At 40.5% G+C, this 24,911-nt stretch overlaps 1 protein-coding gene across 3 annotated transcripts in view; it reads left to right on the top strand.

Annotated features, from left to right (window-relative positions):
- The window catches only part of LOC116041457 (3'-5' RNA helicase YTHDC2), a 58,739-nt gene extending 34,816 nt beyond the window's left edge, over window positions 1-23,923 (top strand). For 2 of the 3 annotated variants that reach the window (XM_031287354.2, XM_031287359.2), the window contains 9 exons: window positions 489-694; window positions 2,939-3,128; window positions 4,008-4,096; window positions 8,908-9,027; window positions 11,548-11,699; window positions 12,824-12,998; window positions 15,162-15,371; window positions 16,585-16,767; window positions 22,957-23,923. In XM_031287354.2, coding sequence (XP_031143214.1) covers window positions 489-694; window positions 2,939-3,128; window positions 4,008-4,096; window positions 8,908-9,027; window positions 11,548-11,699; window positions 12,824-12,998; window positions 15,162-15,371; window positions 16,585-16,767; window positions 22,957-23,019 — 1,388 coding nt within the window. In that variant the 3' untranslated portion in view covers window positions 23,020-23,923. The remainder of the gene's footprint in view (window positions 1-488; window positions 695-2,938; window positions 3,129-4,007; window positions 4,097-8,907; window positions 9,028-11,547; window positions 11,700-12,823; window positions 12,999-15,161; window positions 15,372-16,584; window positions 16,768-22,956) is intronic. The other variant, XM_031287356.2, reaches the window with a different exon arrangement.
- Window positions 23,924-24,911: the final 988 nt, after the last annotated feature.

Genomic DNA, 24,911 nt, shown 5'->3' with positions numbered 1-24,911 from the left:
ATATTGCGATGACGATAAAAAAAAAAACGAGTTGCTAGTAGCCAAGGAGGACACGGAGGATTAAAAAAACGTGATGGACTCTTCAGAAGAGGTCATTATCTTCACTTGAGTTTCTGCGCGCGAAAGTCGCCGGACGCCACAATCTTCTGAACATAGTCATACTGAGAAATCCAGAGAGAGTTGTGTGGAGCTGATAGTCTTAATTAGCTTTGTAGCAACTCATTTGGCAATGGCTTGAATTGTAATGACGTTCATTAATATAAAAAAGTTACGCACTAAAGCTTAAAGCTGCAAAAAAAGTCCAACACTCCCTCACAATAAATAAGTTCTGTAATATAAAAATACAAATGTGGACGTCTGTGTTGGCTGAAACTCAGCTTTGAAGGATTTGGAACAGGCAGAAAACACTTGATCAGGACATTTCTGATTTGCCTAGTTTTGTCGAATGAATGAAGGCTTGAATTTCAAATGGCCTGTTTGTCCCTCAGGTTTTGTGCGAGCCCGTGGGGGCAGTGACATCCGCGATGTGAACCTGAACTCTGAGAACTGGGCTGTGGTGAAGGCAGCGCTGGTGGCCGGCATGTATCCGAACCTGGTCCATGTGAACCAGGAGACCTCCCTGCTCTCTAGTAACAGGGAGAAGAAGGTCCACTTCCATCCCACATCTATCCTGAGCCAGTCCCAACTAAAGGAGGTAGGAAATAATTCCGTCTTTCCATTGTGGTCTTATCACTGCAGGGATCTTAACTCCCCTTCTATCGACTAAGCACTGCCCGGAGGGATCAGACCTTTACAAGCCGGGATCCATGTCTGCAGCCATGACTAGTTATCACACACATTATGAACCTATATGTTGAACGAAAGAACACAAATATATAAATTCCAGCATATTTGTTTTCTAGCTTTTTGAAAAATACAATTTACACGTAGGTTTGTCCACCTCCTACATGGAGAAAGATAGTTGGGGGAAGTCACACGGTTAGGGAGGCAGAGAAGAGAGAACCACATGTACACATGGATTCCTGCAACCATTGCTTGGTGCATATTTCCTTATGAAGTGTTTTTTTTTTCCGGTTACCCCTAGACACAACAATGACAGACTGATTAACAACCACTTTCTTTAAACATTCCATACATTCCCAAGCAAAAGCTGGTACTGGAATAATGAACAGTTCTCAGATAATGACTAGGTGCAGTCTGCAAAAAAACAATCCATCCACCCATGTAGGCGGGGTACACCCTGGACAGGTAGTCAGTCAATCACATGGGAAAAAGGTAAATGCAGCCTTTAAAACCAGGAAAAGACAACACTTTTGTCATATCACGATAATACGTGGAATTTAATATCTAGCCTCATATATTGATTAGGGAGAGACTGATTATCGGCCCTGGGCGATTTTATCGGGTCGTTTTTTGGCAGTCAGCAGATGATCTGTTGTTTTATTTGCCTGATAACTGATAAAGTTAATGAATTAAAAAGTGTTGTACTTTGGCTCCTCTACAGCTCTGTGTATGTCCCTCTGCTTCAGTTTACTCACCACTGAGTCTGACTTCATGCCCCACAACACTATCTGACTCTCTGTTACTGGGTGTTCTGTTCAAAGTTTATCATTTATTAAATAATTAAAGCGTTTAAACAGAGTTTTGTGTTGGAGTTTGTAACATTCCAAAATCTTAATTTCAACTTAAAGATTTTCATTTTCACTGTAAATGCATATCGGTTCCAAATATCGGTTATCGGTTTCATTAACTACTAATATTTGGTATCGGTATCGGCTTTGAAAAACCAGTATCGGTCCATCCCTAATATCGATGTCAGTATAATATCGATATATCACCCAGTCCTAAGATGAAGTCTCCTGCCCTGTATACCCCCAGATATGTATCTTATATGTTTCTTATATATATATATCTTATCATTGGAGCCTGCCCTGCCAAAGACAAATTTCTGTGAAAAAAGTTTCTTCTTATCTTATCTCCCGCCGTGCTGCCTGTGCCCTGTCGTTAAGCGCCGAGCTCTGGGCATATTAAATATTCTGGACCCCCCACTCCGCTCACATGCATTTACCAGGCACATTTGTTACAGACAGACAGGCTACTGAACACTCTTTATTGACAGTAACACACTTGCAAGAACAGTGGTCATAAGATGACTGTGGTAATGTGGTAACCACGACACCCTACATTTGAAATAAAGGCCTGATTCTGTCTTCATTTCAGGTATATACTGTAGAACCCTTAATCTCAAACTGTGGAAATGAATGGAATGGAACTGGCAACATCAATAAAGTAGGAGGGTTGATATTCAAACTGCAGGATCTTTAATAGGATTTAATAGATATAATAAGGGTGGTTATTGTATCATTCTAAATCCTTTTAATCAACATTACTTGCAATTAGCACTTACTTTTAGGGGTACCGAATTCAAGACTTTTTAGTCACCGACCGGATTGCCTCTAAAGTATCCAGTATCACAAAATGCCTTGTCATTCAGTACCCAATTTCAATACCTAAGGAGTAAATCTCATCAGCATCAGAGAGCCAATCAGCATGCAGCATGCTTCTACCAAGATCTAATAATGTCTGTGATTGGCTGTCTAATGCTACACGTCGTAGAGACACACAGGAAAAACTCTACGTTACACAGAGACGACTCATGTAGTAGGAGCTGAGAATAAAATTAAAAAAAATGTGCCGTAATGTTGTAATTTCTTTTTGTTTTTATAAAACTTTGTTTTCGATACAACAAATTGGTATCGAAAAAAGTATTGTTTAGGAACTGGTATCGAAGTCACATTATAGGTATCGGTATCAAACATTTTTGAACGATAACCAGCCCTACTTACTTTACCAGTATGATACAGACTTAATTGCTTGCTGTGTGTGTGTGTGTGTCTGTGTGTGTCCGTGTGTCTGTGTGTGTCTGTGTGCTGTTTAGAACGGCCCAGCCAAATCGGCCCAGGCCCTTCCCACAGACTGGCTGATCTACGATGAGATGAGCCGAGGCCACAGGATGGCCAGTGTTCGCTGTTGCTCCTTGACGACTCCCATCACTGTGGCCATATTTGGAGGGTGTGCCAAACTACCCAGCTCTGCCCTGCAGGAACCTGCTGTACAGAGAGGTACTGGTAAACAATTTAGATTTCATCAATTTACCATGCTAGCGACATGGGCTAAGTATGGCCATGTCGGTCGCTCTTGTCCACAGCAAGATATTTTGACTAATGGCCAGAAGAAAAAAGTCAATTCCTGCATACACGTATCACCTCTGCACTGATTTATTTAACAGAGTAAGATGGTAACCACCTTCATGGTACCCGTTAGCTCTGATTGGGGCGTCAGGCTTTGTTGAGCCAGCTAGGGCAGAGAAAGCCTGGCTCTGTCCATCTTGCTTTCTGTTACACCCTTCTGCTTTGTTGTGCTTGTTTTTAGCTGTAGTCTATTTCTGTGTAACTACATTGAGAGCAACAAAACAGAGTCAAAGTCAGCACTTTGGAACTTGGTTTTGAAAAGTGCTATACAAATATTATTATCATTATTAAATTCCTTGTATGTGTACAAAATACTTAGCCAATAAAGCTGGGATGATTGGGATAAGCTTTCCCAGGGAGGCTGTGCAAACTTTGAAATGAATGTTAACCAAATTATCCCAACACTATCCAGATACGTGAGCATTCTCTCCTACAGAGATGGGTCTCGCTTCCCTTGAGTTTTCCAAACATGGGATTCTTTCACCATCCGGCGTGATTGGTTTCCTAGGAACTCTCTGACGCCAATCCAAAGCAGACATGGCCTTCCCACATTCCTCAAGTCTTGACCATTGTTTAAATCCCTTTTTACAACATACTTGAAATTATATTATTGTTTTCCAAAAATGTATAGACATTTCATCTTTTCCATGGTGTTTTACAAAGCACTCTTTCCTGTGATGAATGTTTGATGACAGAAGTGGATTTTGAAGCCTGCCTGTGCAGATTCAGCCTTTGTCTCCATGTTCTTTCCTTCAGACAGTCTGGTTGACGTCAGTGACAGTGAGACTGAGGACCTAGCTGAGATGAAGATTGATGACTGGCTCCTCTTCCAATTGGACAGAGAGGTGAGGGATCATCACTGTTGACGTAATGTCACCAAACATCGCTTAGAGCACCTTTAAAGTAGCCTAGAAATCTAGACGCACCCTAGCGGCAGCAGATTTTATTTGCAGCCAGGGGGTCTAGGCACTCTCCGTTGGCTTGCGAGTTGGAAAAACCAAACTCTAGTCAGGCCAATCACATCGTGTATAGAGTCGGTGGGTGGGCTTATGGCTGCTGCTGCTGGGAACAGCGGTCTTCTGGAAGACTTGGAGTTAAGCTTTTCTTTGAGAAAAGAACAAAGAACGGTACTGAAGTCATTCTTAAAAAAGGAAGATGTGTTCGGAGTTTTGCCGACCGGATACGGCAAAAGTTGAATCTATCAACTAGCTTCGCTACCTTCTTCGTTGCTCTGCCTGGTTGTAGCGCTATCGAAAGACAACCGTTTATCCCGCCCCTCAGATTGAGCCCTGTCAATGGTGAGTTCCATGAGACTACCTTTTAAAGAGCTGTAAACACAAAATATGTTTAGAATCACTGACATAGGGAAATCTAAAATGGAAATGCTTCGGGTTGGCTGGATCTTAGCTTTGCCGTTATACAGTTAAACTGGATTCTCATTGAGCAGTTGGTGATGACATCACTGATGTGCCTTAAGGGTCTGTTCTTTGCCGTATTTTATTTTCTATCTATATGCTATCGTAGGGCCTTTTAAATTATTTTGTGCAGACGACAATTAGCCGTTCGTAACCCAAATGACTGCCTGGATATGAGAGGCAGGATGTCCCATTATATAAAACCAGAATCTCGTCAGTGACCTGAGAGTGCTCAAAGGACTGCAGCAATCTCTGGAACCTGTAATTTATCTAATTGTTTTGTTAACTTTAAGTTCCAAATACTTTTATAGTCAACCATGAACAGGTGTACAAAATTGTCATTGGATAGTTGAATACAGGATTTAAAATGTGTTGGCTAATGGATCCAAGGTTGGAGTTGCCAAAGCCTGTGCCAAACCCCATGCACGGCAATCACACCAAGAACAAAAGAACCCAGATCTATCTTAAAGTTACAACAGAAAGTATGAGTACTGCATCCATCAAGTGGAATCCATTAGAGGAAACATGACAAAGTCAGTTATTCATTGAGGCCAAAAGACCCAATTGTGTTAAGAGCATGAATAAAAAAGTCTTTCCCAGAATGTTGAGCAATAGCATAATCCATGTTTTTATGTGCTTACTGCAGTTTAGTGTTCGCTTCTGTGATTCTTTTTTTTTTTTTTTTTTAAATTAACTTTTTTATTGATTCCATTCAGCATTGCCCCATTAGCATTTAACATCTCACACATATGTTTTCCACGTATACAGAGCATACACATATTTCACAACAGGGATCATACACATGAATAGACAAAAATTCACAATTAAACTCAAAACTCAGTAGACTCGAAATGAGTACATTTTTCACTTCAATCCACATTTTCATTCCCCTCTTGTAAAGACCTTTCTCTCCTGGTGAAGGATAATGCCGAACACAATCTTATGAACAATTGAACAGTCAAAATTTGTAACAAGAACCAAGGGGATCCATAAGATCCATTGTTTTTACCAAATAGTCTATTCTCAATGGTGTTACGAAATCAACCCAGTTACTCCAGAAATTCTTAAATTTATCTGATTCTAGTCTAACTAAGAAAGTCAACTTTTCCATCCTGTAAATGTTATACATTACTTCGACCCAATCCTCCATTTTAGGTACCTCCGTTTTCAGCCACTTCCTGGTGATAGCTTTTTTACCTGCCACTAACATTACTCTGAATAAATATTTGTCCCCTGAATATATTATTCTCTGGTTCCCTTTTCCCAAGTACAAATCAAAAAATGTAAATGGAAGTTCCATTTTCAAAATTCTTTCCATGCATTTCTTTAATTCGAGCCAATAAGGTATAATAGAGGAGCATTCCCAAAAGATATGAAAATGATTCCTTTCTCCACATAGTCTCCAACATCTCGTATCCTGAGATTTCTGTTGTGCTGGTGTAATAAAATATCTTACTATGTTCTTTCAACCATATTCTCTCCATGAGAGGGAGCATGTTGTCTTCCATTGTTGTTCATTGATCTCTTCCCATTCCTCCTTTTGACAATGTCCTTCCCCCCCTTCACCCACTTTTCTTTTATATATACTGTATTATGACCTTTTAAATTTTCCACTTCTTTATATAATTTTGAGATTAATTTCTTGCCCAGATCTGATTCATATGCTAAAATAAACAATTTAATAATTCCCGACTCTACCTCATCTAAACTGGACTTTTGTATTGTTTGCTCCATATAATGCCTCATCTGTAAATATCTGTAGAAATCCTGATTTTTTTTTAAACCAAATTGACTCTTTAGATCTTGAAAACTTTTTTATTTTCGCCCAGAATATTGTTGATCCCCCGCCCCATCTTCTGAAGCTCCCATCCATTGTATTAGGTGTAAAATCTGACTGCAGTTACCTACTCTGCTCTATAAGGTTATTCTTTGCTATAATCTCAAACCAAATCTTAAAAGGATAAACCCAGCCATGGATTTAGTTCCTCATTAAGATGTTTTCTCAGTTTTTTATCATTTATTATAGCTTGTATTGGAATGCTGGTTGATGTGTGGCCTTTGATGTCTTTCTATCTTGCACTGTAGGCAGGATTGCACAAGTTCCACATAGTTTTCGGTTATGTGGTTCTTTAAAGTTGATAGCCCTTTTTAACACATCCTGTTCAAGGCGGGAATGTTGCGCTGTTATCCCGCCTTGCTGTTCTGTATAAAAGGTACAGACACAGAATGCTCCGCCGCTAAGCAGGCAGCAGAGGTGGTCACAGAGCCAAATCTACTTCAAATACACACACACACACACACGCACACACACACACACACACACACACACACACACACACACACACACACACACACACACACACACACACACAAAATCTAAAATGATAACTGGGGTAGCATTATGCTTAAGTTGTTTGGTTCAGTGTAAAAACCAAAGCCAGTGTAATGAGGGGTCTACTTTACAGCAGTATTGCAGGATGTCTGTATAAAAGGGGGTCTTTAGTTTTTCCGATATAAACCAGACCACAGGGACATTTTAGCTTGTAAACAACATGTGTGCTGCTGCAGTTAATGAAAGATTTCACAGTAGGGTCAAAACGTTGGTCTGTTTGCACTATTAAAGGCTTTAAATCTATCAGTATGCTCCAGTCCCTCTTCTTTCTTGGAAGTGTGCTGTCCTCAAGCCGAAAAGCTCCTCGTTCAGCTGCATTCTGCTGAAAGATGTGTGGAGAACACTTTTTCTTCCATAATAAGAAACCCAAATCCTGCTTTTCCACTAAAGAAATGTTCTTAAGATCACACATATTTCATCATTTGAAAGGCGTGACAAATAAAACCATGCTCTTGTGTGGTCATGGCCACATTATTGTATGCCATCCACAGCTCATTACTCCAGCATCACTGGCTACCTTGAGTTTTAAATTTAATACAAAATTTGAGTTATCACCTATCAGTTATTTCCTCTTGAGATTACCGCTATTTTATCGTCAGTGCTTCTCAGTAATTGTTGTTCATATAATAATAACTTGAAATCAGGCTCTACGCAATAAAGCCCTTGATTACAGTTATGAAATTGTTTGTCCATATATGAACTTCAACTCTCTGAGGTCGGCTAACAAGTAGGGGTGGGGCAATTTTTTTTTAATATCGTATGTATCTTCATTTTTTTTAATCACTTATTTTCCCTAGAATCAATATTTTTTATTTTTAACCAATGATTGACCTAAATCTTCTTCTGTTTCTACGGTACCGCCAACGGCGACTACATCACATCCGTTTCCAGCAAAACAGAGCGGAGGCAGAAAGTCCATGTTATGTTCTTCTTTCCAACGGATATAAATGTCACTGACATGTGATGTGTGTTCTCTTTAGAAACCAATCAGTTTCTAGAAATGTCTAATGATGTATTGTCTCTAGAAATGTATCATGCAACTTCTGTTTTTGTTAAAGGACAAATCCGGCGCAAAATGAACCTAGGGGTTAATAACACGTGTGTACCGAGTCGACCGAACAGTACTGTCTTTCTAAACTATCTTTTTAATAAACTGTCTGTACACTTACAAAGTTCTCAATGCTTCGGTTAACATGTAGGGACCCTCATTATGCTACCGTGGAAGTGTGGTGGTATTTTGAGCCTTTTTAGTGGTATAGAAATAGCAATTTCTTTTTACTTTACCCGTGCCCCGACGACTAGCGTTATAAGCTAATAAGCGGTTTGCGATAAAACTGGTCACATTCGATTAGCATGAAAACATATTCCAGAGAACGGTCGACTCAGTACACGTGTTCATTTTGCACCGGATGTCATTTTAAAGAAGTAAAAGAAAATCACAATACTCAATACTATCAAATCACAATGAATGAAAATCACAATAAAAAAAATCTAATCGGCACCCATGTATCGTGAAAGAATCTTTTTAGGACAAAAGCATATCGTCCCCGCCCCACTAACCAGTGTCTACTGGGTGTTCCCAAAAGGAAGGCTGAAATACATTGGTTGTCTTAGCCTCTACACTTTAAAAATAGTTTACCTTTCAACTTAAGATCATCCAAATCAATTTACATGTTTAAAAAGTTTGCCAGACTCACATATACAGTATTTCTCTCTTAACATGTTTTGCCCTTTTGTTCTCTTATGGTAACTCCACTCTGTTGCTCTTGTGTTTGTTTCCATCCTGCCTGCCTGATATTTTGTACTAAGCCTTTTCTTATTTACATGCCGTTTTATCTCATGTTGTCAGGCTGCAGGACTGGTGTTTGAACTGAGGCAGAAGTGGCAGAATTTGTTCATCAAGAGGATCCGTTGTCCTTCAAAGCCCTGGTCTCAACAAGACGAGGCCATTATCCGGACTCTGGTGTCTGTATGTCTCAGTCTTTTTTCTTTCTCTAAGTTTCACTTACAACAAACACTAGAGGGCTGTACCACGAAGCCAGATTACTGGGTTAGTGAGGTATGTTGAGTCTGAAGCCAGAGTTTTCCCTGTCCAAAGGTGCCTCTCAGTTAATGTTCAGAGTTTTGGATTGAAATTGGCTAAAAAGCTCCTTCGCTAATCAACTCCATGGAAAAAGCATTACTATATAGTCAATAGTCAATCTATGAGCTATTCTCAGCCGAGGAAGTACGTTATAAATGCAAACGTGTTGAACCATAAGGTTACATTATTTTTTCCACCAAACAAAGCTGTGGAGTTACAGTAGCTCTTACTGTATGCAGGATTTTTTGCCACAAGAACCTAAAACAGGAATGTAGAAAATCCGAGCAAGAACGCGTTTTCTTCCATTTTTTTGGAAGGATTTTGTTGCTTTGTAGTGTTCTCTGGACATTTGCCCACGCTGGCTCTAAAGAAGCTTCTATAAATCATACGTTAGTAGTTCACTTTATTATAAATCAGTGTGGTGTTTACTTTTATATGAAATGTGGTATAATTCCTTCAAGCCATAACGTTACCACTTTGGAATATGTTTTTGTGCTTGATGTTTTTATATGCTTGGTCCCAAGCAATTTACGCCATTAGTCATTTTTTGCCAGCATTCCTCTTGCCTTCTTTGCAGCAACGGTGTTTCTTTTTTGCTGTAATCACTTTTTTAATGTTTTTTAAATGCAGAAGTAGGTGGCAGATCAGGACAGGCCCGTTTTGTACGGTAGTAGAGTCAAATGATGCCAAGCACCCCGTTTTAATGGGAACAGGCACAGAACCCGAAGAAGAAAGCCTGGGTTAACAGAGCAAGATGGTAACCCCCTTCATGGCATCCGTTATCTCTGATTGGGGCGTCAGGCTTTGTTGAGCCAGCTAAGGCAAAGAAAGCCTGGCTCTGTCCAAGTCGCTCCGTGGTACGCCCCTCAGTGTATGTGGGTTTCAAATATTGGATGAGCAGCCTCAGACAGTTTGTCATCCTCCTCTTCCTTTTAGAGTATTATGGCTGTGTGTAATTGTCCTATATTGATTGCATTGGTTGATGTTGATGTTAAAATGCAGCCACCACATGTTAAAAAGTTGGGGCATGCATCTGTTTTATTTAGAGTGCTGGGTGCTGTAACAAAACCTTTAAAAAAATGATAATATTTGCTCCTACTAACTTGTACTTGACAAATGTCTGCCTCAGTCAGCTTGTAGTCAAGTAACAAATCTATCAAACTATACTTTTCATAATTTGCACCAATCAAGTCATTAACGCCAACAACTCCAAAACTCAAGGCAAGAACCAAACTGTGGGTCTATCCTATCACTTTACTATTGTACCCCGATTAAAACTCTGACCTCTGTGCCCTTTTCAAAGCCGAACTGACCATCATTTTTCTCATATTATTAACATGTTTGAGAATGCTAGTCCATTTTAAAAAAACAATCTTATTTTTTTCCATCTTCAGTCAGAGTGGAACTGGATAGATCATGTTGGGACTTGACATGGGAATGTACAGTATGTTTGACAAGTATGTTACCAGTTGAGAAGTCCTTGTATCATCCATGTGCTTAACTCTAGTGTGTGTGCACTAGGGCTGAACGATTTGGGGGCAAAAAATTTAATTGTGATTTATTTTTTTTCGCCAGGTATTGCGATTACGATTCAATTTGCAATTTAAAAAAAAAGTTTAGCTAAAGTTCAATATTCATGGGTAAACAGATAAAACATGTCATGGAGCATTATAACACGAGACACCATCAAAACTGCTCTATATTCTTATGCAGGGATGAGAACATGGATATGAATGGCCAGCATAAGCATTTTTCTTTTAATAGGCATGGGACATTGAACAGTCAAACAGAACATTTATCACAAAAGCTAAAGTTATAATGATGTAATATCTACATATTACGCCTTCTACCATCATGTTAAATAAGGTAATAACAAATAAATGGAAAGTCCACTGAGACCCGCCGACCGTTATCTATCGGACCGAACTGCAACGCGGATTCCGGTGCCACTGAAATGCCTGCGCTTTTCTCTGATGCTCCGAAAACGGACGTTAGAGGCAACCTAAACATCGCCGCATGTCACGCTAGTTAACACTACACTTAGCACCAGGTAACGTTAGCCTACTGTTAGCTAGTAGCTTGAGTAAACACGGTTAAAATGCTAACAGCTAAACGGTGTAAAAGTTTGTCTGCATTTCACTGGAGAGGAACGTATGACAGTGTACAGCTGCTGTTGTCGGAAAAACAACACAGATGTTGCGTTCACTTGCAACTCGCCTCGCCAGCCTCGTGCTGCATTCAAAGTTATTGTAAAATACCCTTTTCCCATCCAGTGGTTGTTTTTGTTGTTTAACAGAAATGAATTTTTAAGAATTTAAAATGGACATAAAGCCTTTGGCTCTGGTGTTTGCAGTATGGATACCAGGATGCAGGTAAATGACTGGAGTTCAAACTGATGTCCCTCAGGTGCTTGCAGCAGAGGAGCAGGGAGCCGGGCTGCAGCAGCCCACAGGGATTGGCCAGCGGCCCCGGCCCATGACATCAGAGGACGGGCCCCAGGCTTCTCGGAAGACCTCCAGGCACAGCCCCCTACCCCCCACCAACACCACCAATGACAAGTACCAAGTAGTCTCAAAAACATTTACATTGCAGTGTCATGTATTGTGCTTAAAGGTATTTACGTTTGACTGTCCTGTCTGGCAGTCAAGGATCCATGTCAAAGGACAAAAAAACCATCATCTCCTCTTTACTTATTTAGCTTCTGGTTGTACCAGTGTTTTCCCTATAATTGTGACCAATGAGAACCCCCACAAGGCCAGAAAAATGTTTTTTAATGTAAAAAATAACGCCAAATATCCATAGTTTTACCCCTGTATTAATTCTGCAGCGTCTCACTGCCGTGAGTCCATAAACGGTCAACGGTCTGAGTATGTTCACGTCTGTAGCAGCAGGACAGTCCAGTGTGTTATCTAAACTGCTAAATCAGTTGAAATGTTGTTGGTAGTCTGACGGTTACAAACCAGGGTTTTTCCTGGCTCAGAATGGGCCTTTGGGGGGGTGACTACACGCGGCAGTAATGATCAGCCCACGTACAGCAAAGGCAATGAGTTTAATATTTAAATAAATCACCGGGAGAGTCTGGTACAGGCTGACTCTCTCCGCTCCTATTCCAGTTTATGTTCTGCTTGTTTAACGGTTGTTTGGTAAATTGCTCTTAAACACATTTGGAGAGGATTTGAATTGCTATTTTTATTCTCAATTCTTATCACTTTGGTGCTGGTGATTTTCCTTTGGGGCTGGCTAAAACCTCTTTGGGGAGACGCCAAATATTCCTCTATGCAGGAAAAACCCTGGAAACAGACTCGGGAGTGAACGACACGCTAACGTGCTGACGGATTCAGTTTTTTTTTTAGGTTGAGATGGACCAGAGAATACTTGGTTAAAACAGATCGGTGATGCTGTTTTGACCTTATTGTTGTTGGTTAAGTTTGTGGGAAGTGAAGTGATGTAGTGTTTTATGTAGGGCTGGATATCGTTTACAAAAAAATTGAAATACCGATACCATAAATTCCATACCAGATCTGAACGATATTTTTTTCAATACCAATTCTATAAAGCTTATTTTAACAAAAAGAAATTACAACATTACACATTACGGTACAAATCTTCTTTTAGTCATATTATATTTCCATGGCTCACTTCATACTCATACTGCTGCTCCATTTTTCCCACTTCCCCTCAGGTCTTGTAGGATGCCAGCAACCTCAAGCCTGCTACAGATGAAAGCCCAAAGCAGAGAAGAGGCCTCACTACCCATAAATCAGCTCTCTGATGACCTGCACTCCTCCAGTAATTCTTCCTGCTCTGTGACCTTGGACAGTCCCTTTGACAGCCCCTGTCCTTCCTCCTCAGGAAAGGTAATCACCGTCTAATAACCTGTCCAACCAGATGGTTTGTTACACAGAACATCTCCGAAGCTGTCATTGGAAACTGTTTGGGAACGGGCCGGCACAAACAACCTGGCAGGTGATTGGATGAACTGTCTGTCACGTCCGCCTAAACCTTTTTCAAGCCTCTGTGTATAATCTTTGCGTGTTTATGACATTTGTCAAATTATTTGGATGCATGTGTCTTTGATTGTAGGATAAGTGAGACAATCCTGGTGAAAACGGTCGCAGCCCGTGTTGTTTTTAGGCCTTCATTCCCATCGGACTTGATCAAATTAATTTGGGGTAAAATTTGGGGGTTATTATTGCACTTGTCGAAATCACAGTGGGTGGTTTTGGAAAAAGGATCAAAATCGATGCAGCTGAACCAAAGATCGACAGGTCTTTTTTATTCCATTTATTTATTCTTCCTGCTGCCTAAGCTACCCGCAATGCAACTTGACTGCTGATAGTTTGGTCACAGATTGGGGCGTGTTATGCTTGTACCGGCTAATGTAGCCTGGAGCCTTAAGCAGAGATGAGCAGCGGGCTGCAGAGGTCTGGTAAGCTCACTGTTTTCTAAATTTCATTGTCAAAGTAGTCTTCAGACCCAACCAACACTGACCTGAGTGAGGACACTTATCAGCTCTGGAGACACAAAAGGCTTTCTTTCATATATGCAGTAGTGCTCCCCAACACACACTGATGTGTAGTGTCAGTATTAGCATGGGGCCACAACAATGCACACAGCAGAAGCACTACAGCAGAACAAAATGCAGTGTCAACTAAAAATAGTGTGTGCGGCTCAATACAGTATATATTTTATATGTATATATTATATATTCATCAAAATCCATTTAGTCAAGTATGTTTAAAGTTGAAAGTTTCTTACTAATACTGTACTAATGAACCGAATACAATGCACAGAAAAATATACACAGACATACAGCTAAACAGAGACTGTCCTCTCCCATAAGTCGGTTGTTCAAGCAGAAATTACGACTCATATTTATACTCTTGTGGCCAGGAGCAAAGCTGGAGTGAGGGGTGACGAATTCTAAGAGTTATATTATAATTCTGCTTAAGGACGAAGGTTGCAGTAGTGGAAGGATCAAATGAGTACTGGATGTTGACCCAGGAGACCGGGTTTCGTGTCCGTTTGAAAACAAGGGAAACGGCAACAACAACAAAAACAAAACATAACCAGCCAACGTCACTTTCTGCGCCATGTGCATATCCAGAACTTTAATAGTGTAACCAACTGTGACGTTTCACATATCGTCGTATGATTTGGAGGACTTGTTGGCTAAACAGAGACCGAAAAGATGAGGAAAGAAACAAAAGCAAACATGAGGATATAGTTAATATGTAGCAATGCAAAATGATCTATCAGATGTACCAATGCAGCAGAGGAATTTTGTGTCTGTGATGTAACATCTAAGGTGTAGCATTTCATAGTGGTATATTCAAATCTATTCATATCAGCTCTATTGCGGCAGTGCTCATGAACATTTTCAGTATCTTCATAAACTGAAAACGTGTGTCAGTTTGCTGTCAGCTTAGTAAACACCCCCCCACTGTGTTTGCCCCTTAAAGTGAGCATCGTCATGGAACATTCCTGAATTTACCACTTTATTAGTCTGGCATTGCCAGACCTTTCCTCCACAGCGCTGCAGAGGCAGTTAGTCCACACAGCATTCCGGGACGGGAGAAAAACGTGCTCTGGTTTATTGGCATTTCTTTAAACCAATCACAATCGTCTTGGGCGGAGCTAAGCCTCGGAGTCTCTGCAAAATAGCCTCGGGAAGGAACTTGTTTTGGTGCAACATGTGTACGTTCAAAAGTAGTTTTAGTCGTGCAACAGAAAACTCAGATTGGGTTAGGGTTAGATTGTTAGATCGTTGATATAGACTACCACTTTATCAACCACTTTGTCAGCTGTCCTGTGGTAATTTCTATATTAAGCAGCAGAGGAGGCCAGGGGCAAAAGCTTGTTATGATGCTGTGGTGAATCCTCTGTAGAGCGTCTCATTGGAACAGGAGGTGCAGGTCACACTGAGAGCCTTCGGTGTTTGGATCGACACGTTTCATTTTAATAGTCACTATCTCATCAACACATAATTAACGCTGCTGTTTTCCTGCCCTGATCTCCTGCAGATCTCAAAGCCAATGTCTCCTGAGCTGGTCTTTTCATCAGTGCGGTACTTCATCATGAAGAGCAGCAATGTCAGGAACATAGAGATTTCTCAGCAGAAAGGGATCTGGTCCACCACACCGAGCAACGAGACCAAACTCACCAAGGCCTTCCTGGAGAATAACCTCATCATCCTCATCTTCTCTGTTCAGGGCTCCGGACACTTCCAGGTAACGCTCTGACAGAATGGAAAAACAAATGTTACATGTAGCTTAGTTTTTTTTATTATCATAGTTTAGACTAGAGATTTTCCAATACCACTTTGTCTTTGCCGATACAGATTACCTTACAGATACCTGAACTTGCCTATCAGTCCAATCGAGTATCAATAAGATACCAGTGCGTTTAAAATACATATAGATATTAGTTGTAAACGGCTCTGTATTTCTAACCCTGTATGCATGTGATATGATTGCTGTCAATGGTGTATGGCCTGGCTCAGGTTTCAGAAAATGAATGCCAAAGAACTTTCTTTCTTTATTATTTAGTTTGTCGTCAGTCATAATGGAAAAAGAAGATAATCGACTTTAAAGTAGATTTTCTTCGATGCTTAATTACGTGGGATCGGATCAGTGCATAGACTCGCATACTACCGATACCTAGGGTTGGGTGCTGTGCACATTTTTACCGGTACCTGATATTCGGTGCTGATACCCAACGTTTTTTTTGGTGGGGTACTAACCCTCTGTAATGAATAATTAATTTCAGTTGTAAAATGTTTATTTAGAACATTTTACACACCGCACAAAATAAAACCCCACCCTACCTCCCTCTTCCCTCCCAAACCTGTCCCTACAACCTATTAAATCAAATAATTATTAATTTCTCACACTGCACTGTAAGTTTTATTCTTGCATTTGTATCTTATTCTGTTTCAGGCTTTTTATTTTCTCTTTCATGACTGACTTTCATGACTCTTATTTTTTTTATTTTATTTTATGAAATTAACTGTTTTATGTTTTATAAGCGTTTTGAATTGCCTTGTTGCTGAAATGTGCTATATAAATAAAGTTGCCTTGCCCTACAACCCCCATCCTGTCAGTCAGTCACCAGGGCAAAGAGAACGCATGGACAACACTGCTGTGCCTGTCTGTCTCAGAGGAAGGGTAACCGCACCGCGACCGCTTTCGCCTCTCCATTATATCACATTGCTGTGAACGCTGTCTGCGTGGAGTTTTTCGCGGTTCAGTACCCAAACTCTACCGATACCAGCATTTGAGGCAGTATCTGAGGCATTTCCGATACTGGTATTGGGATCAGAAAACTCTATTTGAGACCGTATATGGGCCGGAATCTTGGTCCCACTGTAAAAAATAAAAAGCACTGTAAATAAGGATATTTAAACCAAAAAAAAAACAGGAAGTGTATTTTGTCTTTTCACAGGGCTATGCTCGCATGACATCAATCATCAGTCAGGAGAGCTGCCAGGACTGGGGCTTCATGGGACTAGGAGGGGTTTTCAGTGTAGAGTGGATCCACAAGGACAGTGTTCCCTTCCAGTGCACCCAACACATCGTCAACCCATGGAACGACAACAAGAAGGTCCAGATCAGCAGGGACGGACAGGTGAGACTGAGTCAGCCTCTGAGGCAGTGCGGCGAGGGTTTTGTATTTTGTGGAGCTGACAGTACCATGCAAGGCGAGTTGTTAAAGCCACAAAAATAAGCTTATATTCCATTTTCCCTCTCATGCAAACCAACTCTTTTGATTGGAGTTGTTCCGATACCAATACCCAAATCGCTCACCGTTAGCTCCAAAAAAAGCTGCGTTGTATTTATCAGATGACTAGCGCCCACCCTCCCTTCATGCCTGGTGCTCCGCCAGCAAAAAGTCCACCGGATGACCGGCACTGTCAGGCATGTAGTGAGGCTGGGCGCCGTTCATCTGCAGGTACTGTACTGGGGTAACACAGATACAGGCTCGGGCATGATTCAAGCTTATGGTGTGGAAATTAAAGCGGGACAAAGGCGACACTCCAACATTTTTAAAAATCGGCTCTGCGCAGCTAGCGAGCATAGAAGGCGAACTAAGTGTTAGCAAAAGGGTAGCAACATTTCTGCAGAGACTTCATCACTTGCAATTGCATGTAATACAATATCCAATATCAGAGGACAGCAGGTTGATTGAAATAATTGAGAAGCTGTACAATGTGTAGCCTATATCTGGTTTCACTACAAATATGTAACCTGATAAAACAATAGCTAATGCAGGCTACCTATATGGTGTGAGTACAAGGCTAACAATGGGGCTAACCATTTTGAAATAATTCACAAACAGTTCTGGTCCTCCAGTTCTTCTCCAGATGTGGTGCAAATGCAGCAGAAGCAACACTTGCTAGCTTATTAGCTCGCTTGCGAGGTAGCCAACTAACCTGTGCATTACTAGTGCTCACATGCTAGCTAGTTAGCTCACTAACTTGTGTACGCACAGCCATTCTGAAGATACTGTGAAAGAACATAACAAGATAGCTGTTGACTTATTGATAGTCTGAGCTTGAAGTTATTTTTCAAAACCGAAAAGCAGACCCTCAGACCTTTTATTCTCCCAATAACGGTCAATAAAGTTGCTTGAAGACCTTTGAGGTTTTTAGGGTTTTACTTTGGGAAGAGTTTGTCACAAACGGATCAGCCTTTTTCCAGTCAGTACAGACAGTATACATTGGTGCTTTTGGATGTGCTTGCCATTGATTACCAACGACGCTGGGAGAGACACTATAATTTAGAAAGATTTACATCTTTTTCTCTTCATGTGTAGCCAAATTGGACCTCCTACAAGCACTTGCAATTTCCAAATTTATATTTCTCTTATAACATGGTTACACCTAAATGTCAACAATTGTTGCATTTATTGTACTATGGAGCTAAAAGAGTCTCAATAAAGATAAATGCACACACTACATTCACATATGCACACACAGGATTCATAAATACACACACAGGATACACAAATGTGCACAAAATTCACAAATACACACACAAAATTTAAAAAGCACAGAAGATTCACAAATGCATACAAAATTCAGAAATGCACACAAAATTCAGAAATGCACAGGACAAGATTCAGAAATGTGTTTCTGATGCACACACAAATATATCTTGATTTACAAACTGCTTGCGGTCTGTGAACTTCACTGCATTTGTGTGTGAATTTTGAGACTGCCCTGACTTGGCTCGACACACAAATGCCTTTTTTTAAACAGGGAATGATCTACAACCAATCAGATATCTCCCTTGTTTTAGCCAATCACAAGAACGCACCCCACGTGGGGGATCATGAACGCGTTCACACAGCGCTATATGAATGTGGTGTAGGAGTCATTGGTCGAACTTATAAATCACGCCCACTGCCAACTCGGAACTTGCAGACAGAGTAACAACCAACAATGGGACATTTTTAACAATTTTCACCATCTTATTCATCATTAAATTCACTTCTGACAACATTTTAGGCGAGAAATGAACTATGTAGAGGTCAAATATGGGCCGTTTTATGAAAATTGATGGCTAATTGCAAATTTTGTCCGACTTGTCGCCCGGCCTGCTGTGACGTAGATGGAGCTCTGTCACGGCTGGCAGCCCACGGCACTCCATACCCGCACAAAATCACCGTTTTTTGGGTTAATGGACTTCCAAACGCCGCTGCCCTGACAGAGCTCCAGGGCCTGCAGCTCCCCTCTTCCTGCTAAATGGCCGCTGTGTGTGAGTGAGAGCGCGGTCAGCAAGCTTGTTACGCCCGCAATCTCTTACCACAGGTTCCAGTTAACCTCATAATGGATATGTGTGTTGAGTTATTTAAACAAACGATCATGGAAATAAACACCTCTTGTCCGCGATTCTCATTGATAGAGCCTGTGGCTGGATGGAGCTCTATCAATGAGAGCTAGCTAGCCTCCTCTTAGACCTCTGAAACCAAACCCCTAATGTTCACAAAAAAGCATTAAATTGAAATCGGACACCATAGGTAGCTTTATAAGACCTTGGGGTAGATGTTCTATAAGTGGCATGACGAAATTCAAACTGTAAATATACGAAAGTTATGCCGGCAGCTGGCAGCCAGTCGTCCAATAACCGAGAAACGGTGACTTTCACTGGGTATGGAGTTTGCCGCTTTCTCGTCAGACTGTGTGGAGCTCCTAAAGTTGAGCAAAACATTACGTGAATAACTACGAGAATGGATGACTCCACCCACATTCATATAGCGCTGTGTGAACGCGTTCATGTGATTGGCTTATAAGTAAACAATCCCCCACGTGGGGTGCGTTCTTGTTAACCCTAAAACAAGGGAGATATCTGATTGGTTGTAGATCATTCCCTGTTTAAAAAAAGGCATTTGTGTGTCGAGCCAAGTCAGGGCAGTCTCAAAATTCACACACAAATGCAGTGAAGTTCACAGACCGCAAGCAGTTTGTAAATCAAGATATATTTGTGTGTGCATCAGAAATCCATTTCTGAATCTTGTCCTGTGCATTTCTGAATCTTGTGTGCATTTGTAAATGTTTGCATTTCGGAATTTTGTGTGCATTTATGAATTTTGTATGCATTTGTGAATCTTCTGTGCTTTTTAAATTTTGTGTGTGTATTTGTGAATTTTGTGTGCATTTGTGTATCCTGTGTGTGTATTTATGAATCCTGTGTGTGCATATGTGAATGTAGTGTGTGCATTTATCTTTATTGAGACTCTTTTAGCTCCATATTGTACAGTTGTTTTAGTTGGTACATCTTTCTGCTTCCACTGTGTAATGCGTTCATGCACATAACAACACATATCCTCATTCAATACAAACAGCACTACTTTGTGCTTTCAGTGCTCTTCCACAGGTTTGAAAGGAATGGTTTTGTTTTAATGGAATAATTTACCCAGAGTTCTCTGTTTTATGTCTGTACATGCATAACTGAAGGTACTGTGTGTTAAATGGTGACATTAGCATAGCTTAGCTCTTTAGCTGGATGTCAGTGGGGTCATTTGGCAGATCAGTTTAAGGGAGGTTCAAATGGGTAGTTCTCCTTTTTTGTGCAGAGCTGCTAGCTGATCCCACAGACATTGAGCTAAAATAAGCTCATCTCGATGTTATAAGATACCATCAAACTGCCGTATCGGTAACACAAAAGTAAAATTCCTCTAGAAACCAAACTTTAATACAGCTATATCTATCTACCAATTTGTGCAGAAATGGCAAAATGTCCAAGTCACAGCAGGAAGACATGCTAATGTCTGTAATGGGTGGGTTTTTCCTCAACCAACATGTTTCTCATTTATTTTGAATTATACTCTGTGTGTCCGGTTTGACAACTCTGTGTGTTTAAGAGTTTTGCTCGGTGTGTGTGTGCTTAGCCGAAAATGCATTTAGCAGAGTTAGCGTTGTACATATAACAAAAACGCTACAGCTTTGTTGCAGCTCAAACGTACTTTTTTGCTTGGAATTATTTATTTTTGGTCTTTTGTTTGTGTTCCAGACCACATACTGGCTCCATTGTTTGAACATGTTTTTTATATATATATTTGAGGGACATGGGTATAACGGTAGGTTTCTACACAGCGAAACACCAAGCAAATTTCGGCCAGCGAAATATTGCCTCTGGGGCGTGGTCGCAAAAACAACACGCAAGACCGCAACAGAACAGCGGCTGCTAGGCAGCTAGCAGAGAGGGTTGAAGCTAGGTAGCATAGGTAGCTAGCAGGTAGTTTGCTAGCAAGCTATCGTTGCTATTGTAGCTTGTGAAATCCGTGTTGAAGGGTCAATGTTTGCCAAAAAAACATGTAATCAAACAAATGCACAAGTAGCCTAGCTGCCTGGCTAGGCTTACAGTGAAATCCAATGTCCGAACATGCTAGCGATTAGCCTGTCGGCTAGCTGAAAAGTTTGAGTGTTTAAACTAACATATACAGTGGTCTATTTAGTGGTCTGTGTGCCCTGACTAAGTTTGTGTGTCATATAAATCACAATTCGTGTTGATACAAGTACCAATGTTGGTGGAGAAACATTTTAATCACATACAAATGTTCATGATACAGCGCTGATAACCTCCACCATCTTGGTCAGACTTTTTTTTGTAACTCCCGCCTCCAAACACAAACATGCGGACCTGATTTGTTCTCGAGTGGTCCTCATTTGAATAAACTTTCGTCAACTTTGTTTCGCTTGCCTCGGCGATTTGCATCTTCATTCAACCTCAATGAGAGCGAAGTGAAATTTCGCTGTGTGGAAATCTGCCGTTAGCATTGCGATTACACATAATGATGCGTCTTCCTGTAAACTATATACAATAAAAGAAAACCGCGACTGAGGTAAAAAGAATCGGCTTTGTGCTCCATCTAAAAACCTTGTGCTCCCGCTCCCTGCTCGCTTGCACTTAGCTCACATGCTTTGCTCGGTGGAGAGGGTGGTCAGCTTTAAGTACCTTGGCGTCCACATCACCGAGGGTCTGACCTGGGCTCTGCATACTGATTCAGTGATGAGTCAGTAGTTGTAGTTTTATTTTATTTCATGTGAAGAATAATTGATTGATTGAGTGATTCAGTCAGTCAGTTATTCATTCATTCATTTAATTAATTGATAAGATCACATTCAGCTAGTCTGTAGAAAATATCACAGGTTGGTAGTGTTGTGTTTTGGCCAGTAGATGATGCACTTCCTTTGCTTTTCAAATGTGATTGTGACTGTTGGATAATGTGACTCTGTTTTTTGTTTTTATTTTATGTAGCATGGTTTGACCACTGGGTGGAGCATTGACACAGGAAATGCATATAGGTAATCAACAGCCACAGCTACAGGTGTGTGGCAAAGGGGAAAGCAAACAGCTTTTTACCCTGTCGGCGTGGCTCGTCTGTGGTATTCTTTGATTTGTTTAAAGACCTCATATTATGCTCATTTTCAGGGTTCATAATTATATTTAGAGGTTGTACCAGTTTACATGGTTTAATTTTCAAAAAACACCATATATTTGTTGTACTGCACATTGCTGCAGCTCCTCTTTTCACCCTGTGTGTTGAGCTCTCTGAGCTACAGAGTGAGACCTCTCACTTCTAGGTAAGGACTACTAGCCAGTCAGAAGCAGAGTATGAGGGCGTGCCATGCTAGCAGCTAGGCGAGCATTATAACATGTGTTCCAAAGTGACCACGTTTGTCTCTGAAGTAAAGGCTGGACTACAATAGAGCTGTTTGGAGCACTTTGTGAACAGTGTTTTCTGTTGGAGATGGTAAGTCCCTTTGGGGGGGGACTTTAGGCTTTTTCATTTTGCAAACCTATAGCATGCACAAAAAAGATACATAACACAATAAAGGAAAGGGAAAAAACCAAAAAGCATAATATCAGCACTTTAAGACATTTTTTAAACTAGTGGGGTGGCTTGGTTGGAAACTTAGACGTAGTCATATTTTCAGATCTCCAGTTAGCTTTTAGCACTGACTTAATGAAAAGCCCTATGGAATCTGTCTCATAGCTTTTTAAATTCTCAATTTCGCGATTCCGTCCATGATTCTGTTGTCATAGAAACTATTTGGCTCTACAGTAATGCTGCCATCAGTCTGTGACTGGCCCCAGGCGGGCCCTCGTCAAATAAAGACACTTGCCACCGGGCCTAACATCTTTTCTAAGGGAAACCCTGGGTTTATTTGCAGCCCAGAACACGCATCCGAACAAGTTCTCCCGTTCGTCGCACCACATTGGCCTAATGTGGGTCTGATTAAAAGACTCTACACTGACTACTACTACTATTTTTTAACTTTTTCCCCATCTCTTTTTTTGTCTCATGTAGGAGTTGGAGCCCCAAGCAGGCAGCCAGCTGTTGTTACTGTGGGACAGAAACTCAGGGAATTAAGTTCATTAAGAGGTAGCAGCGGAACACCTCTCTGCACCATGTTTTGTTCTTCCTCGACCTAAATCTGACTCAAACTACATGCATCCATTTTGTATTGATAGAAACGTGTATTTTTCTATCAGATCTATTAGATATTACATAACTTTTATTTTGCCTGAAACAGTAAAAGGAGTGCAGTACCAGTTGAGGCAAGATGACCGGACAATGGAAGGACTGATTTATTTGAAAGTTCAGCTGTTGCCGTCTCCTGTTTCTGTGTTTTGTCTATTTAATAAGTATGTTCTATTTCAGTTTTTATTCTTGTGTTCAAAATGGTACTCATGTTCTTCTCAAACACTACGTTGATAAAATGTCGGTGGCTCTGCGAATGTTCTAAAGAGGATTTTTTTTTTAATTCTGACCTTAATTACAATGGATCAAATGTTTATCACTAATTTGATTTGATAAATGTAGAAGCTATTACAGTTTTTTCAGATTGTTGTAATGATGTCCACTTAGTTTTTATGGTAATGTTTCGACAGACTGACATATATGTACACTATTTACAACACATGAACTATGCTTCTCTGCACATCCGGAAAGAACGTCTTAAGATTGTGTCTTAGAATAGTTGATGTTCTGTTTTAAAGCTTCGCTCGGAGGATGTTGCAGTGCCTCAGAATCCACTAGGCATCATCGCTATATTTATGGGACTCATTGTAACACATTTGTCATTTTTTTGTTTCCTGGATGAAGACAGAAAAAAAGTGTAATATATGTGGTTAGGATTTAAATGTGGAACTTTAAGCTTGTTCATTTTGCTGCTGCATGAGGAGAGGTGAAAAGTGAACTTTACACTGTTGATTTCAGGCATCCTCATGATTGTGTTAATGGGTTGACAAAAATAAATGATTTCATCTTAAAACAATGTCCGTGTGACTTCCTCTGACTGTCTAAGCTGCCAGAATCCACAGGAAAGAAGTAGGTGCTTTGTTTTTATTTATTATTTTTTATGCTGTGCTAGACAGGAAACTTTTGAAACCCTCCTAAGGGCTGAATAACAACTACTGTACCACCTTTAAATCTTTTTTCGGTGGGGGGGGGTTATCGTGTGACAATGTAGCAATTCTCCTAATTGATCATGAAAGATGATTTAATAATGGACAATGCTCTTTTGTAAAGATGCAAATACATGCTTATCAATTCAGGCCAATTGTGCTTCTATCAATGAAACTAACTGTAAGTACATCAACATCAGAGACCACTGAAGCTAACTGATGAATGTAATGCCCTTTGTTTAACTCCCCTTTAATTCACAAATGCATCATCCTCACTGAGATCCTCCATGTTGCATTAAAACCTGTGTATAATTATCTCTTTAAGATAACAGAATGGACTATGATTTACCGACCACTGCTGATATGACGTGCTCAGAGGAAGAGCCACTATGGATTCTAGAGAGGAAGCCAAAGAAAAAGACCTACGCAAACTACCAAATGGGTAGGTAGGACACTCTAAAGTCCCTCCTCAGCCATTGGTTAGATCCTTAAAAAATCATCTTTGTCCAACCAAATGACATTTTAAAACTTGGACGCATTACAAATTCAAAATGTCTTATATTAAACTCTGAATGATACCACTTGGTATTGTATGTTTCTAAGTAGGTATAATTCTTATGGTCCACAGTCTTAATTTATTTACCAAAACAATCGTACACATGACATGACTATATAGTAAATATAGTTCCTAACGAGTTTCCTAAGGCAGGGCTATAAGTTGTCCATTTGGTACATAGTCTATATCCACGTAGTTCCACTTCCAGGATTGCTCCGGTGCCGCCAGGAATTCCGCCGGATGTGCGTCCCTTTCCTCTTCCTTTGTGTGTGTGTTCTAAACTCTGGTGGATTTGTGAG

This window comes from Sander lucioperca, chromosome 14 (assembly GCF_008315115.2).
Source record: "Sander lucioperca isolate FBNREF2018 chromosome 14, SLUC_FBN_1.2, whole genome shotgun sequence".
Taxonomy (NCBI): domain Eukaryota; kingdom Metazoa; phylum Chordata; class Actinopteri; order Perciformes; family Percidae; genus Sander; species Sander lucioperca.
The sequence above is the reverse complement of the archived record's forward strand: the minus strand, read 5'-3'. Positions and strand labels throughout refer to the sequence as shown.